The sequence below is a fragment of the Bombina bombina genome, chromosome 10, assembly GCF_027579735.1.
Source record: "Bombina bombina isolate aBomBom1 chromosome 10, aBomBom1.pri, whole genome shotgun sequence".
Classification (NCBI taxonomy): domain Eukaryota; kingdom Metazoa; phylum Chordata; class Amphibia; order Anura; family Bombinatoridae; genus Bombina; species Bombina bombina.
In genome coordinates this window covers 182241652-182268516 of record NC_069508.1, presented here as the reverse complement: position 1 = coordinate 182268516, position 26865 = coordinate 182241652, and the positions used below count along the sequence as shown (strand labels likewise).

Below are 26865 nucleotides of genomic sequence, written 5' to 3'. Positions count from 1 at the left end.
GCACGCCTCTCTGGCAGCCAGTGGGTTAATTTACATCTTCAATGAGTGGGTACTATACTCATTGTTCCTGTTACAGGGTGTGAATCCTTGGACTCTTTGAGAACCTCTGACCTGTAACAGGTTTAAAGCAGTTAATTGGCTTGTGACATTTTTTCTTAAGAGACTATATATAGGTATGTACCTTTTTTTGTGGTAGGTGGTTTGTGCTGGAGAAATTGTCTTGACGAGACGGTATAGTCTTTGTGCTACAATAGTAAGATGAACTGTAGCAGTATATATTGATTACAATGGAAATCTTCAACTGAGAAATCAAATGACTGCTACAAATACCTAAAATATTTATGTGGCACGTGTTCTCTTCAATAACAAATCTGCCTCTGTAGTTGCGTCCGAGCCAGGTTTTTACTTTACGTGTCCAGGTATAAATCTCTTGTTGCGTACTAATAGAAGGGGTTTGAAACCCATAGCCTCTGATGCTTGCTTTGGAAGCCTTATTACTATGCTCTGTACGTTTGCATACAACTTCTCTTACGGAACATGTGGCTTTGCTGAGACCTGCATCATATAGCCAGTGCCTAAATAAATAGAGGCATCACAGAGCTATGATGCTGTAATAATATCTAGTGCTTTTTTTTTACTGTAGACAAGACAATCCACACTAGGTCGTTGTCCTCTTGCATAATTCTCTGTGTGAACTTCCTAATAAAAACATTTTGTGTAAAATTTTAATTAGTTGAACTTCATGTTCATAATACTAGACATAGTACATGTACTAAGCGGCCACCTTGGTATCTGCATGTAATTTTGCATCAATATTTTAATGTACAAAGCTGTCAAGCATTGGAAAAAAAAACTGCTTTAAAATCTGCTGAATCAAACTTGTGATCGATCAACATCGTGGCTGTTTGTCCGCTTACCTTTTTTCCGCGGGGCTGCCATTGTAAGCCCAAAATTCTGTCTGTCAAATATTAATAGTTCAATTATTTCGTATATATGTATATGTGTATATTTTCGCCTCTACATTGTGAATTAACATCTGCAACTTTTTTTTTTTTTTATGGCGGAGACAATCGAAAGCAATGGGTGTTCAGACGGACGCCGAAAGGATTAGTCATTGCTAACTAAAAGAACAACTTTAGACAAAATTTACTTGGTAGTCGAACAGTCAAATATGGAGACCGGACTGCATCTTTTTATTTTCCAATTTCTTCTATTACGTAGAAGGCAGACTAGAGATGAACCTCAATTACTTGTGCTTCCACAAAGAGTACCAAGGATGTTTCTCTCTAGAGTTGGATTAGATGCCCTTACTGACCGAGAGATTATCCAGAGGTTTCTGCTGGATAGCCATCTTCTGTCACTGTACAAACAAATAAGTGACACGCTGGAGCCCATGACAGCAAGGTCATGGGCAATACCTAGAATACTTAAACTTTTGGCTGCACTACATTTCTTTGCAACAGGATCTTTCCAGTCTTTTTCAAGCATTGCTATTGGCATTAGGCAGTCTGCGTTTTTCCCCCAGACACCGTTGACGCACTTCTGAACCTTTTTTCTTATGTGTCTTTCACATACACCTGAGCTGGCATGCCCAATGATGGTTTTTACATCATTCTGTTCACATTGTACAAAATCGATGATTAGAACATAGACCGATTAGTAACTTTGATCTTTAGGGCCGAGCAAAGCTTCAGTTATCAATAATCCGATTGCCTTTGACTGATTTAGATGCAACTTTTTCTGGCGGGTTGTTTCGTAAATTTATGTAAAGAAGTTGATTCTACCATGCGAAAAGTATGGGAGTAAATTTAATTTCTGCAATGTGTTTAAATTTGACACCTTGACACGTCAGCCATAGGGAGATTGTACTTAAAGGGACATTAAACACTAAATAAATGCTAGATAGAAGTGATGCAGTCAAAGATAAGATTATTCTGAGAATAGCATGTAGATGTATTTTTTTCGAAGTTTCATTAGCTGTTTAACCCCTTAATGACCACAGCACTTTTCCATTTTCTGTCTGTTTGGGACCAAGGCTATTTTTACATTTCTGCAGTGTTTGTGTTTAGCTGTAATTTTCCCCTTGCTCATTTAATGTACCCACACATATTATATACCGTTTTTCTCGCCATTAAATGGACTTTCAAAATATACCATTATTTTCCTCATATCTTATAATTTACTATAAATTTTTTTATAAAATATGAGGAAAAAATAGAAAAAAAACCACACTTTTTCTAACTTTGACCCCCAAAATCTGTTATACATCTACAACCACCAAACAAAAACCATGCTAAATAGTTTCTAAATTTTGTCCTGAGTTTAGAAATACCCAATGTTTACATGTTCTTTGCTTTTTTTGCAAGTTATAGGGCCATAAATACAAGTAGCACTTTGCTATTTCTAAACCACTTTTTTTAAAAATTAGCGCTAGTTACATTAGAACACTGATATCTTTCAGGAATCCCTGAATATCCCCTGACATGTATATATTTTTTTTTAGAAGACATCCCAAAGTATTGATCTAGGCCCATTTTGGTATATTTCATGCCACCATTTCACCGCCAAATGCGATCAAATAAAAAAAAATGTTCACTTTTTCACAATTTTTTTCACAAACTTTAGGTTTCTCACTGAAATTATTTACAAAAAACTTATGCAATTATAGCATACATGGTTGTAAATGCTTCTCTGGGATCCCCTTTGTTCATAAATAGCAGACATATATGGCTTTGGTTTTGCTTTTTACTAATTAGAAGGCTGCTAAATGCGACTGCGCACCACACGTGTATTATGCCCAGCAGTGAAGGGGTTAATTAGGGAGCATGTAGGGAGCTTCTAGGGTTAAGTTTAGCTTCAGTGTAGTAGACAACCCCAAGTATTGATCTAGGCCCATTTTGGTATATTTCATGCCACCATTTCACCGCCAAATGCAATCAAATTAAAAAAAACGCTAAATTTTTCACAATTTTAGGTTTCTCACTGAAATTATTTACAAACAGCATGTGCAATTATGGCACAAATAGTTGTAAATGCTTCTCTGGGATCCCCTTTGTTCAGAAATAGCAGACATATATGACTTTGGCGTTGCTTTTTGGTAATTAGAAGGCCGCAAAGTGCTGCTGCGCATCACACATGTATTATGGCTAGCAGTCAAGGGGTTAATTAGGTAGTTTGTAGAGAGCTTGCGGGGTTAATTTTAGCTTTAGTGTAGAGATCAGCCTCCCACCTGACACATCAGACCCCCTGATATCTCCCAAACAGCTCCCTTCCCTCCCCCACCCCACAATTGTCCCCGCCATCTTAAGTACTGGCAGAAAGTCTGCCAGTACTAAAATAAGTTTTTTTTTTTTTTTTTTTTTTTTTTTTTTTTTTTAAAAATACATCTCTAGCATATTTACATATGCTACTTTGTAGGATCCCCCCTTAGCCCCCAACCTCCCTGATCCCCCCCAAAAACAGCTCTCTAACCCCCCCCTGCCTTATTGGGGGCCATCTTGGGTACTGGCAGCTGTCTGCCAGTACCCAGTTAAAGGGACACTGTACCCAAAAATTTTCTTTTGTGATTCAGATTGAGCATGAAATTTTAAGCAACTTTCTAATTTACTCCTATTATCAAATTTTCTTCATTCTCTTGGTATCTTTATTTGAAATGCAAGAATCTAAGTTTAGATGCCGGCCCATTTTTGGTGAACAACCTGGGTTGTCCTTGCTGATTGGTGGATAAATTCATCCACCAATAAAAAAGTGCTGTCCAGGGTATTGAAACCAAAAAAAAGCTTAGATGCCTTCTTTTTCAAATAATGATAGCAAGAGAACGAAGAAAAATTAATAGGAGTAAATTTGAAAGTTGCTTAAAATTGCATGCTCTATCTGAATTACAAAAGAAAAAATTTGGGTACAGTGTCCCTTTAACAATATTTTTTTCTCTTTTTTATTTTTTTTTTTTTACATTTTTCTGTAGTGTAGCTTCCCCACGACCAACCCCTACCCCCACCCCCTCCCAGATCCCTTAGATTACTTTTTGGGGGCATTTATTCCCCCTCTTCCTCCCACTTACTACATGATTATTTCTGTAGTGTAAGCGGTTCCCGCCCGCCGATCCCCCGTGCATGCGCGCGTGTCTGTGCGCGCCCCTGACTCTCCCGCCCCCCTCTGTGTATCTGAAGCCATCGATGGCCGCCCACCCGCCATCCACCGATTGCGGCCATCGATGTCCGGTGTAGAGAGGGCCACAGAGTGGCTCTCTCTGCACCGGAGGGGTACAAATTGTTATTGCAGGATGCCTCGATATTGAGGCATCCTGCAATAACCGGAAAGCAGCTGGAAGCGATGAGGATCGCTTCCAGCTGCTTTCCAAACAGAGGACGTACGCCACACGTCCTCAGGCGTTAACTGCCTTTTTTCTGAGGACGTATGGCGTACGTCCTCGGTCATTAAGGGGTTAAATGACACAATATAGTGTAAAGTTTTAGTGTATATAAAACAGTGGGCGCTGCCATGTTGTAACTTAGGTTACCTTTTCTGCTGTGGCCAATAAGGGACCATTCTAAATAGGTCACTAGAGTGTGGAGCCAATTTCAGAATGGAATTACAGGAACAGGGGACAAAATAAAGTATATTGCTTTTTTACTTATGGTTTATCATTTTATATTACCATAACAGTGTTTAATTATTATTATTTTTTTTTATATTAAATTACAAGAATCCATATGACAGTGCATCATTTAAGACATTTGGTTTTGCCATGACATTGTGAAATGAAAGCTCTATAGAATTATAGTATCAGTTGGGTACTTCTTGTTAATGCTCATTGGCTGCAAGGTACAGTGAGCATTTCTTACCATCAGCTTGTTTGCATTATTAGGAACTGCTGTGTAAGTTTTAATTTTAAATATAAAAGTTTATAACCCTTTAATCAAACTTAGGACCGGAGTTTGACCCATTTTACAAATGCAAATATTCCAGTTTGGAGGGGATGGGACCAAGTGTAAACAACAATATCTTATGTTATTTAGGCAACATTTACATGTCATAATACAGTTTTATACATGCAACCTAAAGGTAGTTTTTATATCGTTTTTTAATACTTTCGTGTGTGTGTGTGTGTGTATATACATATATCTATATCTTCTATCAAAAAGAGAGTACAGTATTATCGGGTAATCTCTTGTTTTAAATAAATATAGACTATTTGCATTTTAGACACAAAAATCAAACCATAGACAGAGAAGATTGTGTATTGTGTAAGGTTATTTGTATGACACTTTCCAAATGTTTTGAGATGAGTTTGCTATCCAGTGTGTGGATACTGGATGCTAGCTAATTAACTTCTTTGATTTTCTTATAGTGTCTGGAAGGCTATGAACCAAAATATTTCTAAAATGTGAGCAGAATTTCTTCATAAAACAAAGTCCACTTACTTTGTAAGAAATGGATCGGAATAAACGCAACTCAATTGCTGGTTTCCCTCCTCGCTTGGAGCGTGTTGAAGACAGCGGAGGAGATGACAGTAAAGCCCAGCTGGGAAGGGTTTACCAGTCGTCCTACAACGCCCTGATCAGTGCCTTCTCCAGACTTACACGCCTCGATGACTTCACCTGTGAAAAAATTGGTTCTGGCTTCTTCTCTGAAGTTTTCAAGGTAAACTCTCTGATTATATCACTGATTCCATGTGACACCTGCCAGATGTTTTCAGCATTGGATCAGATCCATGTTTTTGTTTTATTTCCGTTATTGACAAGTTTGGTTACTAAGTTATTTAAAGGTGATTGTGAGGGTTTTTCTTGGCTTTAAAGGGACAGTGAACTCCAAAAATTATTTTAGCCAGTTAGTACTGTCATGCACAATGTTATCTGTATAGCCCATGTTATCTCCTGTTGTAAAAAGCATGTGATTAAGAGGCTGTCTATAGTGGCTTAGAAATAGGCAGAAATCTAGAGGTTTAATGTATAAAGTATATTAATATAACAATGTTGGTTGTGCAAAACTTGGGAATGGGTAGTAAAAACGTTGTCTATCTTTTTAGAAAACAACAATTTTGGTGTTGACTGTCCCTTTTTAAATAGGTATAGGAAGCCCACATATTGTCATCTGATAAATGGTTCTGTGAAAAAATATGTAAAAAGTTGTCTAGCTTCAATGTGCCTGATTATGGGGTATGTAGGGGTTAAACATTTAGAGAATGGAATTATAAAAACACAGAAAAATATCTTTAAGCAAATATCAAGTCTTTGTTGTACCAGAATTTTTTTCTTCATATTCTTTATAGCTCTGAAGCTTGATATCCACTTATCTGTGCCTGATATGAGTCATACCCGTTCACAAGGACCATTTTGATGAGGTTTTATTTCTTATCTCTATCTTGCTACAAAACAAGGCATGGGTAGCAACTGTATGAAAGGCATTTCTTTTTATAGTAACTCAAGTTAGTTCTTTTAATGTTGGCAAAAATCTGTATTTGCCAAGGAGGCAGAGATTTTGAGATTCAAATGTTATGTAGGGTAACTGCAACCCTGTTTTTTATGTTCACATAATTCACTATTACCAACAGCATGTCATAGACCAAATTCTGGGCTCATTGGTTTATGCCACCCCTGTATTTGTCGCTATCAAATACTCAATTGTTTATCATTTTGCTACAGAGCACAATCTGTGAGTGAGACGAGGTTTTAGTATAAAAAGTAATTGTTGGTAACTATAGCAACCAATAACACACTATTAATGTCAATTTAACATAGATGCACTGAGTACAGTACATACTCACCATGTTACATGCTAGCAATTAAAGGGACATTAAACACTAAATACTAGCATGATGCATTTAAAGAAAATTTTAATCTGAGAACATGATGTATTTTTAAAGTTTAATAGTTGTTTAAATATTGACAACATAAGTGTAAAGTTTTAGTGTATAAAAAAAAGGGATTTGTAACTTAAATGACCTTCTCAATTAGGGACAATTATAAATGGGTCACTAGAGTGTGGAGCCAATGGCTGTGTGGAATATAACAGGGTTCTTTAACTCCATTTCTAACAGGAACTGAAAAGCTCACAATTTCAAAGTGGACTTACAGGAGAAGAGGACAAAATAAATGAAGTATATTGCAGAGTATATATATATATATGATTTATTTTATATTGCCACCTTAGTGTTAATGTCCCTTTAACATACTACAGGTTCTTTGGAACGGGGAATTATTGGTTGTTTTGAGAGCAGGAACACACTGTAATTTCTTTAGCTATAAAAAGTAATGAAATGTAACAGTCGTCACATTTTGCACTGCGGTAATTGCGTGCTCCTGTTACATACGCGCTGCCCGCTCAGAGCCTGCAACAGATGGTGCCCTACTGCATCTGAACTGAACCAGAAATATACTTATAAAGAATCCTCCCAAACACATCTTGTCAGTGTAGCAGGCAGAGCGTGGTGTGTGCTGCATTTTGCTGCCAGACCTTGTTTAAATACACCGGCTGCTTGAGATTTGTTCATTTTGCCAGTTTCTGTACCGATTCCCTAAAAAAAAAACCTTAGACTCCTGTTGTACATCTAGTAGCTTTTATAGAGCCTAAATTGTCTGAAATAACAAAAATAATGTTATTTGAATCCTGTCACTAGTTCAAACAAACTATATATGGTTATGTTGTGATTTGTCCATTCCTATCGATGCACATATACTAGCTGTCCTATCAGCAAATTCCTTTTAGTTGTGGCCAAACATGAATTTCTTACTATTTTTAATTCTCTTCTAATTAGACGTAAATGTTAAAATTAAACTTGTATGGTTTTGTAAGAGAATTCAGTTTTTAATGTTCTATCTAATTTACTTCGTTATTGTTTCCTTTGGGCAAAAGCATACCTAGTTAAGACTCGAGCAGCAATGCACTACTGTGAGCTAGCTGCTGATTGGAGGCTATACACATATTCCTCTTGTAATTGGCTCACCAAATGGTGTGGTTTTAAATTGAAAAGCTCAGTGGCTGATAGACGTTCCCTGCTAATTATAAGTTGCACTTGCATTTTTAACAGGAACTGAAATGCTCCCAATTTCAAAATAGAATTACAGGAAAAGGGGACAAAGTAAATAACGAAAATATATTCAAGAGATTTATTTTAACACATGTTTAATGTCCCTTTAAATTAAAGGGTTAAAAACAAAATACATAGATATGTTGTGTGTATTCCAAATGTTAGCTCAAATATACAGATCTGCTTATTAGCCTTAGGGCCAATCGCAATCCTTCAGAAAAGCTTTTTAAATGATTTAACAATTTCACTATAGACTTTAAAGACAGTCTACCCCCTTTATTGAAATTTCACAATTTACAGTTTTAGAATTTTCTTTTTGTTTTTCCTTCAACTTTTCATTATTAACAGTATGTGCAACAAGATAGATAATCCTTTTATTATCCATTCCACGGTTTTGCATAACCAACACTGTTAAAATAATGCACTACCTTGTATCTAAGCCTCTGCTGACAGCCTCCTTGTTTCAGTTCTTGTGACACTTGTATTTTATATAATCAGTGCTGACGCCTATGTAACTCCACGTGAGGGAGCACAACGTTTTTATCTATATGGCACACATGAACTAGCGCTGTCTAGCTGTTAAAAAAAAACCCAAAAAAAAACTGTCAAAATCCACTGAGATTAGAGGTGGCCTTCAAGGGCTTAGTCATTAGCCTATGAGCCTACCTAGGTTTAGTTTTCAACATAGAATACCAAGAGAACAAAGAAAAATTGATGATAAAAGAACATTGGAAAGTTGTTTAAAACTGTATGTCCTATGTGAATCATGAAAGTTTAGTTTTGACTAGACTGTCCTCCTTTTTTTTTTTTTTTTTTTTTTATGGCGACTTTTGTAGAAAAATCATTAGAGAAAGCGTTCTAAAGGCTTGTGTGATCAATCTGTTAGTTTAATTGAAGAACTGAGTGTAAATTTTGGTCTATAAAGCGAGTGCCACCATGTTGAAACCTAGGTTTTCCTCATCTCCTCTGCCAGTTTTTAGACTTGTATACATTTAGTTATTTCAGTGAGAAAACAATGGCTTGCAGGAGTTGGAAGGCCATAGAATTAAATTACAGGATAAGGTGACAAAATGTATTTGATATTTTATATTCTGCATGAAATTATAGCCTCGCATTTTAAACCTCTGTTTTTCCTGTCTGGAGAGTGGGAGTGCAGTTGATATGTTAATGAAATGGTGGATATGTGCTGTGGTTTAAGTCAGTGGTCTCTGGGGCCATATACAATTTTTTTTTTTTTTTTTTTTTTTTTTTTTTTAATTTTAAAAGACCTTTATTGGAAATTGGCATTAATACAATATAACGTGCAGTCTAAGAACAATTATATAGTTACCAACAACCCTTCCAACTGTAATTGTCCACTTAGGGTTCATAGTAACGTACTGTTGTATTGTTACTGAGTTCATACAGGAATGAGTATAATGTCAATTAGTCAGTGGAGTAGGGCGTATCAAGAGAGGAGACCAATGGCCTCCCTCCTCTTCAGCTGACAAGTTCCTAACAAATATTGCCAGTAGTGTAACTTAAGATAAATGAATCAATACATTTCCAATTCTAGTATACGTAACATTATAAACATTTTGAACAAACAACTTATACCATACTTTCCTTTAACATTTCCTGCCTATTTAGCGTGAGCTCTTCATATCACAATGGGGGGAGGGGAAGGTCTGGTCGGAAGGCACTCTTCCCTAATACAAAATAGTTTTATCTAGCCCTCCCTTTTTAAATGATTAATTTGACCCCATTTTTAGGATACTGAGAAGTGTAACAAGTTGTTCTATATAGGCACTCACTAGATAAATATAAAGACAAGCAGGCATTGTCCAGTGTAGACTCCCATTATGCACTGCTTGTTAAATGTTAGAGCTGCGCATCTTCACCTGTCTCACGATTCGATTACGATTATCATCGTAACTATTCGATTTTACGATGCATCACGATTACTGCACTATTTCTGCCCAATTTTTACATTCTTCAGAAAAAAAAATTCAAGCAGTCAAAATATTGAAATAAACTCTTTTTTTTATTTTATTAGCTCAATAAAGGACACTCTTCCTGTGGCAAAGTCGGAACACAGCAGACAAAAACAGTTTATAGAACAGTAAATACTAAATTGCAATTGTTGTATTGGTTTGGAAACAATATTATGGCATCAAACTGTAGTTACAGAGTACGTAGTGTAAAAAGTGCAGTGCTCACAGTGTACTTCAATAAAAGAAAATATTTAAATGTATATTTTATATATAGTAAGTACACTATACACTTGTAAAGAAACATGAAAAACAAATGTCTAACCTATCTATGTTGGTTTTAATTTAATGTCTTTACTTAGTAGTAATAATAATATAATAATAGACATTAAATTAAAACCAAAATAGATAGGTTAAGCTTAAGTTACCACCATAATACCTTATTTGTGTGAAAATTGTCCTCCTCAGAAAACAAAACATAAATCCCTTATATAAGGTACAAAATTACAGGTGCAGTCCACTGTGCCTTCATGACTGTCAATTTGTGGCAAACAAACATCACATGAAGAATCTGGAACACAACACACAGCACAGAGTGTACACACATGTGATTGTGACATATACAATTAGTTTACACAGTTACAGACTTACAGTAGTACTAGAGACATTTAAAACAAGTAGCATTGAACTGAACTACTATAACTACAGTTTCTTCTTGATGATTATATTATCTTTATGGGATCACAAATATAATTAGTTAGTTATTAGTTACTGTTAAAGCAGTACTACACACAACTGAACAGTGACTGAGTCTGTCACTGAACAGTACACAGCAGTCACACACAAACAAACAATACATAAAAAAGCACACAGACATCAAGGAGTAAATCATGGTGAAGAAAGGGTGGCACGCCACTCACCTGAGGTGTGTGTGCTTTATTTTTGTATTGTGCTGTTGTGTGTGTGTGTGTGTGTGTGCTGTACTGTCTGTAGTGTACAGTATATTTGTGATCCAATAAAGATTTACTCAAGGCTTTTCCTTCCCCTTATATAGTGGTTTGGCTTCAGTCTCACTCTCTGCACACTCATAGACAGACAGTCACACTCACTAGACACTCAGACACAGTGGGACACACCCAAACAAAAACATTCAAAGGCACCACAGACAGTCAGCCACAGTCACACTCACACTCATAGACACTGGGACAGACACACAATCACATACAAACAAAAACATTCAAAGGCAGTTAAGACACTCATCTCACACACACTCATAGATAGATACATACAAACTTTTCAAACTGGCACTCACTCAGTCACACTCACACACTCATAAAGACAGTTAGACAGTACACACACATTGTTATTGTTAACTGGTTGGTTATATTAGGTTAACCCCTACAGATCTGAGTGGGATGGCATTTGGGATTGGGATCATAAACAAAAACATATATCTTTCTTAAAGGGTCTATTTAAAATAGACAATTTTTAGTGTGAATAATATTAATAATCCCTTATGCACTATGCACTCACTGCATTGCAAACAATACAGGGGTGTGCTGTAAACAATAGCACAACATCTACAAAACAGAGCACTTCCTGATTGGCAAACATCACAGTAACACTAGAAGTAGTAATAGACATTATACAACAAGTAGCATTGAACTACTAGATTTACTAACTTTGATTATCTTTATGGGATCACAAATATATTGTTACACAACACACACACAGTCACAGTCACACACAGTCAAACAATACCAAAAAAACCACACGTGAATCATGGTGAAGGGTGACACTGACACGCACACATGAGGTGTGTGCAGTTGTGTATTGTTTGTGTGTGTGACTGTGACAGTGAGTGACGTGGTGTGTCGTGTAGTGTACTAGTATATTTTGTGATCCAACAAAGATTTACTCAAGGTTTTAAGCTTCATTTTTCATAAAGTTTTATAACGGTAACAAATATAAAATAACTTAACAGTAGTCTGCACTGGGCAGTGGGGCACACAGCACATTCTTCTGGATGTGCCAAAACACATTAAATATTAATATTATAAACCTGAATCACTACTCAGAATTATGGAATATGTAGGTTTTTCTGTAAGAACACTAGTTGATCCACATGCTCTGGTTTGAGGGTGCTTCTTTTTGCCGTTACCACATCTCCTGCAGTGGAGAAAACCCGCTCTGCAGACACGCTTGTACCTGGGATACACAAGTATCGCTTTGACAAATGAGAGAGGAGGGGAAATATGACCTCATGTACATGCCACCATTTCAAAGGGTCTTCAGTGAGAGGCCGAGATGGGGCTTTACAATATTTCTCTATTTCCTCTTCAGCCTTGGCATAGGGGGTCTTGGGTTCTATTGTACCTTCAGTGTCAGTGAAAGACTGTCCCAGCAAAGTCATGAGCAGCGATGTGGACTTTCTTTTGGGAGGAGAAGGGTTATCCTCATCGATGGGTGATTCTTCTTCCAGAGTTTCTTTTCCCTCAGGCAGTGGCACTTCATCCACGTTTGTCCTCCTAGATGTAACTGTACTAGTACACTCAATCTGTGTTTGAACAAAAGAATAGAAAAAATAGCATTCATTATTACCTCGAGCAGCCAGCTAATGCTATGTGTGTGCTCAGAGAGACAGTAATGCATAAATAAATGCATGCAACAGCTCACATCTATTAGGAAGGACTCGGGAGTGGACGGAGGAGGAGAAAAGTTGACTGACTGGCGTTTTTGAACTGACTTGTATAATAAACCTTGTACTCATTAAACTAGCTACTAATCAAGCTACTGCTAGCTAGCTAAGCCTATTTTGTTATGGATGGTATGTTTTATGTTTGTTTTCAATTTATACATTTTTCAAGAAACATGATGCAATTAAAATTATCTCCAAGGATGCAACCTCCTCAGTCACTCCTCTGTATATCTCCAATCTCTCCTCCTCTGAGAATAAAAGGCAGTTCCTTAAAACGAGGATCCAGGGCAGAGGCTGTATAAAGTATCTTCTTCTCTGCCTCACTACTGTACCTCTTCAGGAGATCTGTTTTGATGGCTTTCTTGATCTCATGGATCATGGGTGTGTCTCCCATGGTGTCTGTCATGTTCTGGAGCAGTTGTGCATTTAGAGGGGCAATGAGAGAAACAGTTGGATTGCGCTCTTCTGACATCAGTGTGGTTGCATCTTTCATTGGCTTTAATGCACTCACAGCATCCTCTGCATTTGACACATTTGTTTTGTTGAGAGTGCAGAGATCTGACTCACTTTTTCTGACTTCTGGAGACAACAATGTGGCACAGATTGCAGGTTGCTGTTCTAGGAACCTCTCGACCATGTCATATGAGCTGTTCCACCTTGTTGTCACATCAGTTATCAGCTTATGATTCTTCAGGCCAAGACATTTCTATTTCTTCTGTTATGTGTGATCAGTCCACGGGTCATCATTACTTCTGGGATATAACTCCTCCCCAACAGGAAATGCAAGAGGATTCACCCAGCAGAGCTGCATATAGCTCCTCCCCTCTACGTCAGTCCCAGTCATTCTCTTGCACCCAACGACTAGATAGGATGTGTGAGAGGACTATGGTGATTATACTTAGTTTTTATGACTTCAATCAAAAGTTTGTTATTTTAAAATAGCACCGGAGCGTGTTATTACTTCTCTGGCAGAGTTTGAGGAAGAATCTGTCAGAGTTTTTTACTATGATTTTAACCGGAGTAGTTAAGATCATATTGCTGTTCTCGGCCATCTGAGGGAGGTAAAGGCTTCAGATCAGGGGACAGCGGGCAGAGGAATCTGCATTGAGGTATGTAGCAGTTTTTATTTTCTGAATGGAATTGATGAGAAAATCCTGCCATACCGTTAAAATGACATGTATGTATACACTTCAGTATTCTGGGGATGGTATTTCACCGGAACTACTCTGTTAAAGGTCACTAATCCTTTTTAATAACTATTTATCATGTTAAACGTTTTTGCTGGAATGTAGAATCGTTTACATTGCTGAGGTACTGTGTGAATAAATATTTGGGCATTATTTTCCACTTGGCAGTTTTTTTTTTTTTTTTTGCTTTATTTGTGACAGTTTCGTTTCTCTTCACTGCTGTGTGGGAGAGGGAGGGGCCGTTTTGGCGCTCTTTGCTACGCATCAAAAAATACCAGTCAGTTACTTTTATTTTTCCTGCATGATCCGGTTCATCTCTGATAGATCTCAGGGGTCTTCAAACTTCTTTGAAGGGAGGTAAATTCTCTCAGCAGAGCTGTGAGAATTCTTATAGTGACTGTGAATAAAAACGTTGCTTTGTATTTTTTATGTCAAATTTAATTATTGTTATTTTACTAATGGGAACAAACCTTTGCTAAAAGTTTTGTTGTTTTAAAGTTTGATGCTATAACTGTTTTTCAGTTCACTATTTCAACTGTCATTTAATCGTTAGTACCTCTTTGAGGCACAGTACGTTTTTTGCTAAAAAAGATTATAACCAAGTTGTAAGTTTTTTGCTAGTGTGTTAAACATGTCTGACTCAGAGGAAGATATCTGTGTCATTTGTTCCAATGCCAAGGTGGAGCCCAATAGAAATTTATGTACTAACTGTATTGATGCTACTTTAAATAAAAGTCAATCTGTACAATGTGAACAAATTTCACCAAACAGCGAGGGGAGAGTTATGCCGACTAACTCGCCTCACGCGGCAGTACCTGCATCTCCCGCCCGGGAGGTGCGTGATATTTTGGCGCCTAGTACATCTGGGCGGCCATTACAGATAACATTACAAGATATGGCTACTGTTATGACTGAAGTTTTGTCTAAATTACCAGAACTAAGAGGCAAGCGTGATCACTCTGGGGTGAGAACAGAGTGCGCTGACAATGCTAGGGCCATGTCTGATACTGCGTCACAGCTCGCAGAGCATGAGGACGGAGAGCTTCATTCTGTGGGTGACGGTTCTGATCCAAACAGATTGGACTCAGATATTTCAAATTTTAAATTTAAATTGGAGAACCTCCGTGTATTACTAGGGGAGGTCTTAGCAGCTCTCAACGATTGTAACACCGTTGCAATACCAGAGAAACTGTGTAGGTTGGATAAATACTTTGCGGTACCGGCGAGTACTGACGTTTTTCCTATACCTAAGAGACTAACTGAAATTGTTACTAAGGAGTGGGATAGACCCGGTGTGCCGTTCTCACCCCCTCCAATATTTAGAAAGATGTTTCCAATAGACGCCACCACTCGGGACTTATGGCAGACGGTCCCCAAGGTGGAGGGAGCAGTTTCTACTTTAGCTAAGCGTACCACTATCCCGGTGGAGGATAGCTGTGCTTTCTCAGATCCAATGGATAAAAAATTAGAGGGTTACCTTAAGAAAATGTTTGTTCAACAAGGTTTTATATTACAACCCCTTGCATGTATCGCGCCGATTACGGCTGCGGCAGCATTTTGGATTGAGTCGCTTGAAGAGAACATTAGTTCATCTACGCTAGACGACATTACGGACAGGCTTAGAGTCCTTAAACTAGCTAATTCCTTCATTTCGGAGGCCGTAGTACATTTAACCAAACTTACGGCTAAGAACTCAGGATTCGCCATACAGGCACGTAGGGCGCTGTGGCTAAAATCCTGGTCAGCTGATGTTACTTCTAAGTCCAAATTACTTAATATACCTTTCAAGGGGCAGTCTTTATTTGGGCCCGGTTTGAAAGAGATTATCGCTGACATTACAGGAGGTAAGGGCCACGCCCTACCTCAAGACAAAGCCAAAGCTAAGGCTAGACAGTCTAATTTTCGTCCCTTTCGGAACTTTAAAACAGGAGCAGCATCAACCTCCACTGCACCAAAACAGGAAGGAGCTGTTGCTCGTTACAGGCAAGGCTGGAAGCCTAACCAGTCCTGGAACAAGAGCAAGCAGGCCAGGAAACCTGCTGCTGCCCCAAAGACAGCATGAACCGAGAGCCCCCGATCCGGGACCGGATCTAGTGGGGGGCAGACTCTCTCTCTTCGCCCAGGCCTGGGCAAGAGATGTTCAGGATCCCTGGGCTCTAGAGATCATATCACAGGGATACCTTCTAGACTTCAAATTATCTCCCCCAAGAGGGAGATTTCATCTGTCAAGGTTGTCAACAAACCAGATAAAGAAAGAAGCGTTTCTACGCTGCGTACAAGATCTGTTATTAATGGGAGTGATCCATCCGGTTCCGCGGTCGGAACAAGGACAAGGGTTCTACTCAAACCTGTTTGTGGTTCCCAAAAAAGAGGGAACTTTCAGGCCAATCTTAGATTTAAAGACTCTAAACAAATTCCTAAGAGTTCCATCGTTCAAAATGGAAACTATTCGGACAATCTTACCCATGATCCAAGAGGGTCAGTACATGACCACAGTGGATTTAAAGGATGCTTACCTTCACATACCGATCCACAAAGATCATCACCGGTATCTAAGGTTTGCCTTCTTAGACAGGCACTACCAGTTTGTAGCTCTTCCATTCGGATTGGCTACGGCTCCAAGAATCTTCACAAAGGTTCTGGGTGCCCTTCTAGCGGTACTAAGACCGCGAGGGATTTCGGTAGCTCCGTACCTAGACGACATTCTAATTCAAGCTTCAAGCTTTCAAACTGCCAAGTCTCATACAGAGTTAGTTCTGGCATTTCTAAGGTCGCATGGATGGAAAGTGAACGAAAAGAAGAGTTCTCTCTTTCCTCTCACAAGAGTTCCATTCTTGGGGACTCTTATAGATTCTGTAGAAATGAAGATTTACCTGACAGAAGACAGGTTAACAAAGCTTCAAAATGCATGCCGCGTCCTTCATTCCATTCAACACCCGTCAGTAGCTCAATGCATGGAGGTGATCGGCTTAATGGTAGCGGCAATGGACATAGTACCTTTTGCACGCCTACACCTCAGACCGCTGCAATTATGCATGCTAAGTCAGTGGAATGGGGATTACTCAGATTTGTCCCCTACTCTGAATCTGAATCAAGAGACCAGAAATTCTCTTCTATGGTGGCTTTATCGGCCACACCTGTCCAGGGGGATGCCATTCAGCAGGCCAGACTGGACAATTGTAACAACAGACGCCAGCCTACTAGGTTGGGGCGCTGTCTGGAATTCTCTGAAGGCTCAGGGACTATGGAATCAGGAGGAGAGTCTCCTTCCAATAAACATTCTGGAATTGAGAGCAGTTCTCAATGCCCTTCTGGCTTGGCCCCAGTTAACAACTCGGGGGTTCATCAGGTTTCAGTCGGACAACATCACGACTGTAGCTTACATCAACCATCAGGGAGGGACAAGAAGCTCCCTAGCAATGATGGAAGTATCAAAGATAATTCGCTGGGCAGAGTCTCACTCTTGCCACCTGTCAGCAATCCACATCCCGGGAGTGGAGAACTGGGAGGCGGATTTCTTGAGTCGCCAGACTTTTCATCCGGGGGAGTGGGAACTTCATCCGGAGGTCTTTGCCCAAATACTTCGACGTTGGGGCAAACCAGAGATAGATCTCATGGCGTCTCGCCAGAACGCCAAACTTCCTCGCTACGGGTCCAGATCCAGGGATCCGGGAGCAGTTCTGATAGATGCTTTGACAGCACCTTGGAACTTCAGGATGGCTTATGTGTTTCCACCCTTCCCGCTGCTTCCTCGATTGATTGCCAAAATCAAACAGGAGAGAGCATCAGTAATTCTAATAGCACCTGCATGGCCACGCAGGACTTGGTATGCAGATCTAGTGGACATGTCATCCTGTCCGCCTTGGTCTCTACCTCTAAGACAGGACCTTCTGATACAGGGTCCATTCAAACATCAAAATCTAACTTCTCTGAAGCTGACTGCTTGGAAATTGAACGCTTGATTTTATCAAAACGTGGTTTTTCTGAATCGGTTATTGATACCCTAATTCAGGCTAGGAAGCCTGTTACCAGAAGGATTTACCATAAAATATGGCGGAAATACCTATACTGGTGCGAATCCAAAGGTTACTCCTGGAGTAAGGTTAGGATTGCTAGGATACTGTCTTTTCTACAAGAAGGTTTAGAAAAGGGTTTATCAGCTAGTTCATTAAAGGGACAGATTTCAGCTCTGTCCATCTTGTTACACAGACGTCTGTCAGAAAATCCAGACGTCCAGTCCTTTGTCAGGCTTTAGCTAGGATCAAGCCTGTGTTTAAAGCTGTTGCTCCACCATGGAGTTTAAACTTAGTTCTTAACGTTTTACAGGGTGTTCCGTTTGAACCCCTTCATTCCATTGATATAAAAATGTTATCTTGGAAAGTTCTGTTTTTAATGGCTATTTCCTCGGCTCGAAGAGTCTCTGAGTTATCAGCCTTACATTGTGATTCCCCTTATCTGATTTTTCACTCAGACAAGGTAGTTCTGCGTACTAAACCTGGGTTCTTAACTAAGGTAGTCACTAACAGGAACATCAATCAAGAGATTGTTGTCCCATCCTTGTGTCCAAATCCTTCTTCAAAGAAGGAACGTCTTTTACACAATCTGGATGTAGTTCGTGCCCTCAAGTTCTACTTGCAGGCAACTAAAGATTTTCGCCAAACTTCTTCCTTGTTTGTCGTTTACTCTGGACAGAGGAGAGGTCAAAAAGCTTCTGCTACCTCTCTCTCTTTTTGGCTTCGTAGCATAATACGTTTAGCCTATGAGACTGCTGGACAGCAGCCTCCTGAAAGAATTACAGCTCACTCCACTAGAGCTGTGGCTTCCACTTGGGCCTTTAAGAATGAGGCCTCTGTTGAACAGATTTGCAAGGCTGCAACTTGGTCTTCACTTCATACTTTTTCCAAATTTTACAAATTTGACACTTTTGCTTCTTCGGAGGCTATTTTTGGGAGAAAGGTTCTTCAGGCAGTGGTTCCTTCTGTATAATGAGCCTGCCTTTCCCTCCCGTCATCCGTGTACTTTTGCTTTGGTATTGGTATCCCAGAAGTAATGATGACCCGTGGACTGATCACACATAACAGAAGAAAACATAATTTATGCTTACCTGATAAATTCCTTTCTTCTGTTGTGTGATCAGTCCACGGCCCGCCCTGTTTTAAGGCAGGTAAATATCTTTTAAATTATACTCCAGTCACCACTTCACCCTTGGTTACTCCTTTCTCGTTGATTCTTGGTCGAATGACTGGGACTGACGTAGAGGGGAGGAGCTATATGCAGCTCTGCTGGGTGAATCCTCTTGCATTTCCTGTTGGGGAGGAGTTATATCCCAGAAGTAATGATGACCCGTGGACTGATCACACAACAGAAGAAAGGAATTTATCAGGTAAGCATAAATTATGTTTTTTCTTTCAGAGAGTGGTTTGCTGTAGTGCTGAGGTGAAAAAATGTTGATATTCGTCGCACTCTGCCTAAAAGCCTGGAGAGCGTGGCCACTTTCAGCGCCCGCTGGGATGCGAGATTGTGTATGGGCGAAGCATTTTACATGAGGGAATTTTCCAACTTGAGCAGCAACAATCATGTTCGACGCATTGTCGGTCACAAGCACTACAGATTTATCGGACAGCTGCCATTCTTCCACGACACGAGACAGTAGCTCCGCCAGATGAGAACCCGTGTGAGACTCATAAACTGCTCTTGTTTGCAGCACATGCGACAAGATCTTCCAGTCCTTGCTAACGTAATGTGCAGTTACTGTTACATAAGACTCCGTCGTGACTGAAGTCCATGAATCACACGTTATTGCGACTCGACTGGCTTGGCTCATTGATGCAATTACCTGAGCTTTTGTTTCGTGGTAGAGTGCAGGTATAACATTTTCTGTTAAGTGATTGCGTGACGGGATCTTATAACGTGGCTCTAGCGTCTTCAACAGGTTGCGAAACCCAAGGTTTTCCACAACCGAGTAAGGCTGTAGGTCCTTCGCTATGAAAGTTGCCACAGCTTTGGTTATTCTCTTCCCTTTTTCAGAGTTGGGCGGCAAAGTTGACAGCATTGCATCAATTCTTGGCTGATGAGCTTCAGCTAGTCTTGTTATTTCCTTGGCAGTGGCACTGGCGGCATCGGCAGGGGTTAGCATCTCAGAGTGAAAACGTCTAACGTGATTTCTCAAGTTAGTAGTATTCCCTAGGTATTTAATTTTTGTGTGACTGGCTTTACAAACGGTGTGTGTCTTGTCCAATTCGTGCTTTCCAGTATGTTCATAAAATCCAAAATGTGCCCAGATGCTTACTTTTAAAATGCTAGGTGCATTTTTTTTTATCTATCTTTTTTGTCTCCCTCTGTCATTTTAGCATGACATGTACATATGTGACGGATGATGTTGTTGTCAACGTCGAACTCTGTCAGTGTTAAAAAAAAGAAATAAAAAACACTAAGTTCCAGTTGTCAAAATGTCAAGCCGCAAATGTAAAATCAACAAGTACTAGTAACTTTAACTACTTGCCAATGCCATACATTTTGCGAACATAAATTTTAAAACAAATTGCATTGCAGGGGACATCACTCACTGACACTGTAAGTTACTGTAATATATTACACACTTAAAGGTGCAATGAAACCCAAACATTTACTTTCATGATTCAGATAGAGAATACAATTTTAAAAAAACATCATAACTAACTTCTATTATTTAATTTGCTTCATACTTCTCAGATATCGTTTGTTGATGACATATTAGCAATGCATTGCACACACATTACTTACTATATAATACTTAGTGCACGACACAAGGAGGAGGCTATGCATTTCAACAAAGGATAAGCAAATTATATAATGGGGAAAGTTGTTTAAAATTGCATGCACTTTCTTGAATCACAAAATGGGTTTTATGGCCTTTAGTTTAGTATGTTTAAAAATGCAGATTTTAGCCTTGTTAAGTTTTGTTAACTTAAAAGATGCCAATCCGAAGAACCCAATCCCTGTTTTTATTTTATAAGAGAGCACTCAGTCAGCACATGCATTTGCAATTGCATATTAAATTGCATATATAAAATTTATTATATTAAAAAAAAAAATAATACTATTATATATAAAAAGTGTATATTAAAATATTTGAACTTCAGACCAGGCCATCCATCCATGTGAAAAACATGTAGATGTAGGTAGATAGATACAGATTAGACTAATAGAGACATTAGACAATAATAGTATACTATATTTATAATACATTTTATATATGCAATATTATTCAATAATGCAGCAATTAATTATGCAGCAGCCTGAGCCTCAGTCAGCTCAGCAGTAGTAGTAGTACATACTACGTTAAGTAAATAAGGCAAGTATTTAATTGTACCCCTTATTGTGTAATAAATGTGTACCCCTTATTGATTTGCTCTTTCAGTAAGTTAATAATTAGTTTACCTATGGCAAGTAGGCACTAGGCAAGGCATTGAGGCAATAGGCATGGCAATGGCAATTATGGCATGGCATTGGCAAAATGTACGACGTTTTGGTAACTAAGCAGTTAGTCTAATTCTCACCATAGGTCTCCTCCTCTGTCTCCCACAAAATAAAAATGAGCCCGCCGTGTATACTCGGAGTCGGAATCGTCATCACATTCACCATCATCAATCTCAGGCAACACACTCCTGCTTTGCTCCTACTGCATAACTTCGGCACTTCAAGAGACCGCCCATGGAGCGCCCATGTTGCTTTATTGGGTGACGTGACGTCAGTGACGTCAAAACGCTGTACCGCGCACTTTCTGTTACTTGTCCTGGAGGCTGGTCACGTGGGTAACGTTAATCGATTATCGCGTCTCAGCGCATCGATGCAGAATCGTTTCATGCCGCATCGCTATGCATCGTCAAAACGATTATTTTTGACAGGCCTATTAAATGTCACATTTTATTCAGTTCCAGAACGATCACTTAACACTCACAAGATAAATATACACTGACTGTTTGTCTGTTGTGGACTACAGCTCCTACCATGAACTACTATTTGGGTAACAGTCACTTTCAGAGCACTCACTCTGTTTAAGTGGTCCCCATGGGGGAAGAACACTTGGCCAGTGGCCCTTGAATATGAGTTTAATACCCCTGTTTTAACCTTAAGCTGCCGCCGACGTACCCTATACATTGGTCGTTCACTTAGCCCTTTATGTGACTAGAATATCACAGGGCTTACGTCGGCATGGCCGTGCTATATCTGCATGTCTCTGGAAGTACCCCTGTTTTAACCTTAAGCTGCTGCCTACGTACCCTATACATTGGTCGTTCACTTAGCCCTTTATGTGACTAGAATATCACAGGGCTTACGTCAGCATGGCCGTGCTATATCTGCATGTCTCTGGAAGGGAGATATGCAGCACTAGCACAGCTTTGTCACTGTATGCAAAGCTGCGTTGTTAATACCCTTACGGACACGCAACATACAGGGCACCACAGTCGTATGACCTTCCTTCCTGTACGAAAAGAATAGGTTGCTTGGTGCTTCTAGGGTCCCTCGGCTGCTAGTTGCCCACAACTGATGTAAAGTACAGTGGATATAAAAAGTCTACACACCCCTGTTAAAATGTCAGGTTTCTGTGATGTAAAAAAAATGAGACAAAGATAAATAATTTCAGAACTTTTTCCACCTTTAATGTGACCTACAAACTGTACAACTCAATTGAAAAACAAACTGAAATCTTTTAGGTGGAGGGAAGAAAACAAAAAAAAAAACTAAAATAATGTGGTTCCATAACTGGGGATGTAGCTGTGTTCAGAATTAAGCAATCCCATTCAAAATCATGTTAAATAGGAGTCGGCATACACTTGCCATCATCGTTCCTCTGATTAACCCCAAATAAAGTTCAGCAGCTCTAGTTGGTCTTTCCTGAAATTTTCTTTGTCGCATCCCACAGCAAAAGCCATGGTCCACAGAGAGCTTCCAAAGCATCAGATGGATCTCATTGTTAAAAGGTATCCGTCAGGAGAAGGGTACAAAAGAATTTCCAAGGCATTACATATACCATGGAACACAGTGAAGACAGTCATCAAATGGAGAAAATATGGCACAACAGTGACATTACCAAGAACTGGATGTCCCTCCAAAATTGATGAAAAGAAAACTGTTGTGGGAGGCTACCAAGAGGCCTACAGCAACATTAAAGGAGCTGCAGGAATATCTGGCAAGTACTGGCTGTGTGGTGCATGTGACAATCTCACGTATTCTTCATATGTCTGGGCTATGGGGTAGAGTGGCAAGAAGAAAGCCTTTTTGTTTTGAAGAAAAACATCCAAGCCAGGCTACATTTTTGCAAAAACACATCTGAAGTCTCCCAAAAGCATGTGGGAAAAGGTGTTATGGTCTGATGAAACCAAGGTTGAACTTTTTGGCCATAATTCCAAAAGATATGTTTGGCTCAAAAACACTGCACATCACCAAAAGAACACCATACCCACAGTGAAGCATGGTAGTGGCAGCATCATGCTTTGGGGCTGTTTTTTCTTCAGCTGAAATTGGGGCCTTTGGAGGTAGAGGGAATAATGGACCGTTCCAAATACCAGTCAATATTGGCACAAAACCTTCAGGCTTCTGCTAGAAAGCTGAACATGAAGAGGAACTTCATCTTTCAGCATAACGACCCAAAGCATACATCCAAATCAACAAAGGAATGGCTTCACCAAAAGAAGATTAAAGTTTTGGAATAGCCCAGACCTGAATCTGTGAAAATCTGTGTGGTGATCTGAAGAGGGCTGTGCACAGGAGATGCCCTCGCAATCTGACAGATTTGGAGTGTTTTTGCAAAGAGTGGGCAAATTTTGCCAAGTCAAGATGTGCCATGCTGATAGACACATACCCAAAAGGACTGAGTGCTGTAATAAAATCAAAAGGTGCTTCAACATAGTATTAGTTTAAGGGTGTGCACACTTGTACAACTAATTTATTTTTATTTTTTCTTCCCTCTACCTAAAAGATTTCAGTTGGTTTTTCAATTGAGTTGTACAGTTTATAGGTCACATTAAATGTTGAAAAAGTTCTGAAAATATATATATTTTTTTTAATCACAGAAACCTGACATTTTAACAGGGGAGTGTAGACTTTTTATATCCACTGTATATGCCTTTGCATAACATCCAGCCCATCAGACCATTGTTTGCCACTGCTTATAAACACACAGACAGTATGTACAGGGAAAGCCCATACCTGTGCATTCCATAGAATCTTAAAGAGAAAGCTATCGAAGTAGATTTTTCCTCAAAGCATTTTATTTTAAAAATTCCTTTTTTAAATAGAAAAAAATTTCTGATTTAAATAAAAAAAAAATTGTATCCGTAACTTTAGATGCTATGAAAGTCAATTTTATTTGTTAAAGTGATGGTAAACTCTCCCCTTTATAAAATCAGATCCAGAATGTTAGTGATATTTAAATCATCAGATGTAATAGATGCGCTTAATTTTATTATTTTTATTATATTTATTATTTTTATTATTCCAGTGGGACTCAAATAGCTTTTCAGCGCTCGCTCTCAGAATTAACCAAATCGGCAGCTGAATAGTAATAGTTACCCAATTTAATGGTACTCATTTTATCGACCTCGGAAGGATGAAGGGCTGAGTCGGCATGATATAAATTTCTAATACCCCGTGTTCCGATGCCCAATTCAAAAGTAAATTTCTTCTAAAAGATACGAGTCCACGGATTCATCCTTGTGGGATATTATCCTCCTGCTAACAGGAAGTGGCAAAGAGCACCACAGCAGAGATGTCTATATAGCTCCTCCCTTGACTCCACCCCCCAGTCATTCTTTTTGCCTATGCTAGTAATAGGAAGGGTAAAGTGATAGTGGTGATAAAATTATAGTTTTAATTTCTTCAAGAAGTTTTTTTTATTTTAAATGGTACCGGTGATATGGAAGATTTCCCCCTGAAATTGATAATCTTAGCAGCAGTTACTAAGATCAATTATGGTTCCCACAGATCTGAAGGTAATATGAGAAAACTCTTCAGTGTGGAGGACGGTCTCATGCAGCAAGCAGCATCTGAGGTATGTTTCAGCCCTTTTCTTCTGAGGAAACTTAGTATATCAGAATTGGCTGATTTGGTTCCTTATAGTGGGAACAGGGTAAGCAGTAGTCCTGTAAATGAAAAGGGTGTTGCTGTCCTACTGGGTGTTTTACTGACATTATTGCAGCAATTAGATACGCAGCATATAATATTGACACTGGGGTATTTTACAAAATTATGGCCTAAAATAAGTTTATTGATAAAGAGGACTTTATGTTGTGCTTATGTTTGGGGAACACATGGCTGTTTGTAACCACTTCCCATGCGGTAGAATAATCAAATAGTGCGACGTCTGTTATGGGCTGTGCCCATTTCTCTTGCAAGATGTAACGAGTCCACGGATTCATCCAAACTTGTGGGATATTCTCCTTCCCAACAGGAAGTGGCAAAGAGAGCACCCACAGCAGAGCAGTCTATATAGCTCCACCCCCCAGTCATTCTCTTTGCCTACTCTAAGTACTAGGAAGGGTAAAGTGAGTGTTGTGACAAAAATGTTAGTTTTTATTTTCTCAAGCAAAAGTTTATTTTAAATGGTACCGGTGTGTACTATTCACTCTCTGGCAGAAAAGGGATGAAGATTTCTGCAAGGAGGATGATGATCTTAGCACTTTGTAACCAAGATCCACTGCTGTTCCCACAGAGGCTGAGGAGTACAGGAAAAGTTCAGTTGGGGGAACGGTTTGCATGCTAAGCTGCATTGAGGTATGTTCAGTCAATTTTTTTTTTCTAGACAGACTGTGATAATTCTAGAAAAGGCTGGCAGTATCCCCATGAGGGAAGGGTAAACTGTATTCAGACACTTAGTATGGAATCCCAGCTTGCATAAAGGGCTCAGTTGTTACTGGTGACACTTATAGGAAAAACGCTTTTTCTTTCATGTAATTAGCAAGAGTCCATGAGCTAGTGACGTATGGGATATACATTCCTACCAGGAGGGGCAAAGTTTCCCAAACCTTAAAATGCCTATAAATACACCCCTCACTACACCCACAAATCAGTTTTACAAACTTTGCCTCCTATGGAGGTGGTGAAGTAAGTTTGTGCTAGATTCTACGTTGATATGCGCTCCGCGGCAGGTTGGAGCCCGGTTTTCCTCTAAGCGTGCAGTGAATGTCAGAGGGATGTGAGGAGAGTATTGCCTATTTGAATGCAATGATCTCCTTCTACGGGGTCTATTTCATAGGTTCTCTGTTATCGGTCGTAGAGATTCATCTCTTACCTCCCTTTTCAGATCGACGATATACTCTTATATATATATATATATATATATATATATATATATATATATATATATATATATATATATATATATATATATATATATATATATATATATATATTATATATACCATTACCTCTGCTGATTTACGTTTCAGTACTGGTTTGGCTTTCTACAACATGTAGATGAGTGTCCTGGGGTAAGTAAGTAAGCTTATTTTCTGTGACACTCTAAGCTATGGTTAGGCACTTTTTTATAAAGTTCTAAATATATGTATTCAAACATTTATTTGCCTTGATTCAGGATGTTCAACATTCCTTATTTTCAGACAGTCAGTTTCATATTTGGGATAATGCATTTGAATCAATCATTTTTTTCTTACCTTAAAAAATTTGACTTTTTCCCTGTGGGCTGTTAGGCTCGCGGGGGCTGAAAATGCTTCATTTTATTGCGTCATTCTTGGCGCGGACTTTTTTGGTGCAAATTTTTTTTTCTGTTTCCGGCGTCATACGTGTCGCCGGAAGTTGCGTCATTTTTTGACGTTTTTTTTTGCGTCAAGTGTCGGCGTTCCGGATGTGGCGTCATTTTTGGCGCCAAAAGCATTTAGGCGCCAAATAATGTGGGCGTCTTATTTGGCGCTAAAAAATATGGGCGTCTTTTTTTGTCTCCACATTATTTAAGTCTCATTATTTATTGCTTCTGGTTGGTGG

At 39.1% G+C, this 26865-nt stretch overlaps 1 protein-coding gene across 1 annotated transcript in view; it reads left to right on the top strand.

The window, feature by feature from the left end:
• TESK2 (testis associated actin remodelling kinase 2) overlaps positions 1–26865 on the top strand; it is a 587073-nt gene that overhangs the window by 4146 nt on the left and 556062 nt on the right. The window contains exon 2 of the mRNA XM_053693575.1: positions 5351–5643. Coding sequence (XP_053549550.1) covers positions 5434–5643 — 210 coding nt within the window. The 5' untranslated portion in view covers positions 5351–5433. The remainder of the gene's footprint in view (positions 1–5350; positions 5644–26865) is intronic.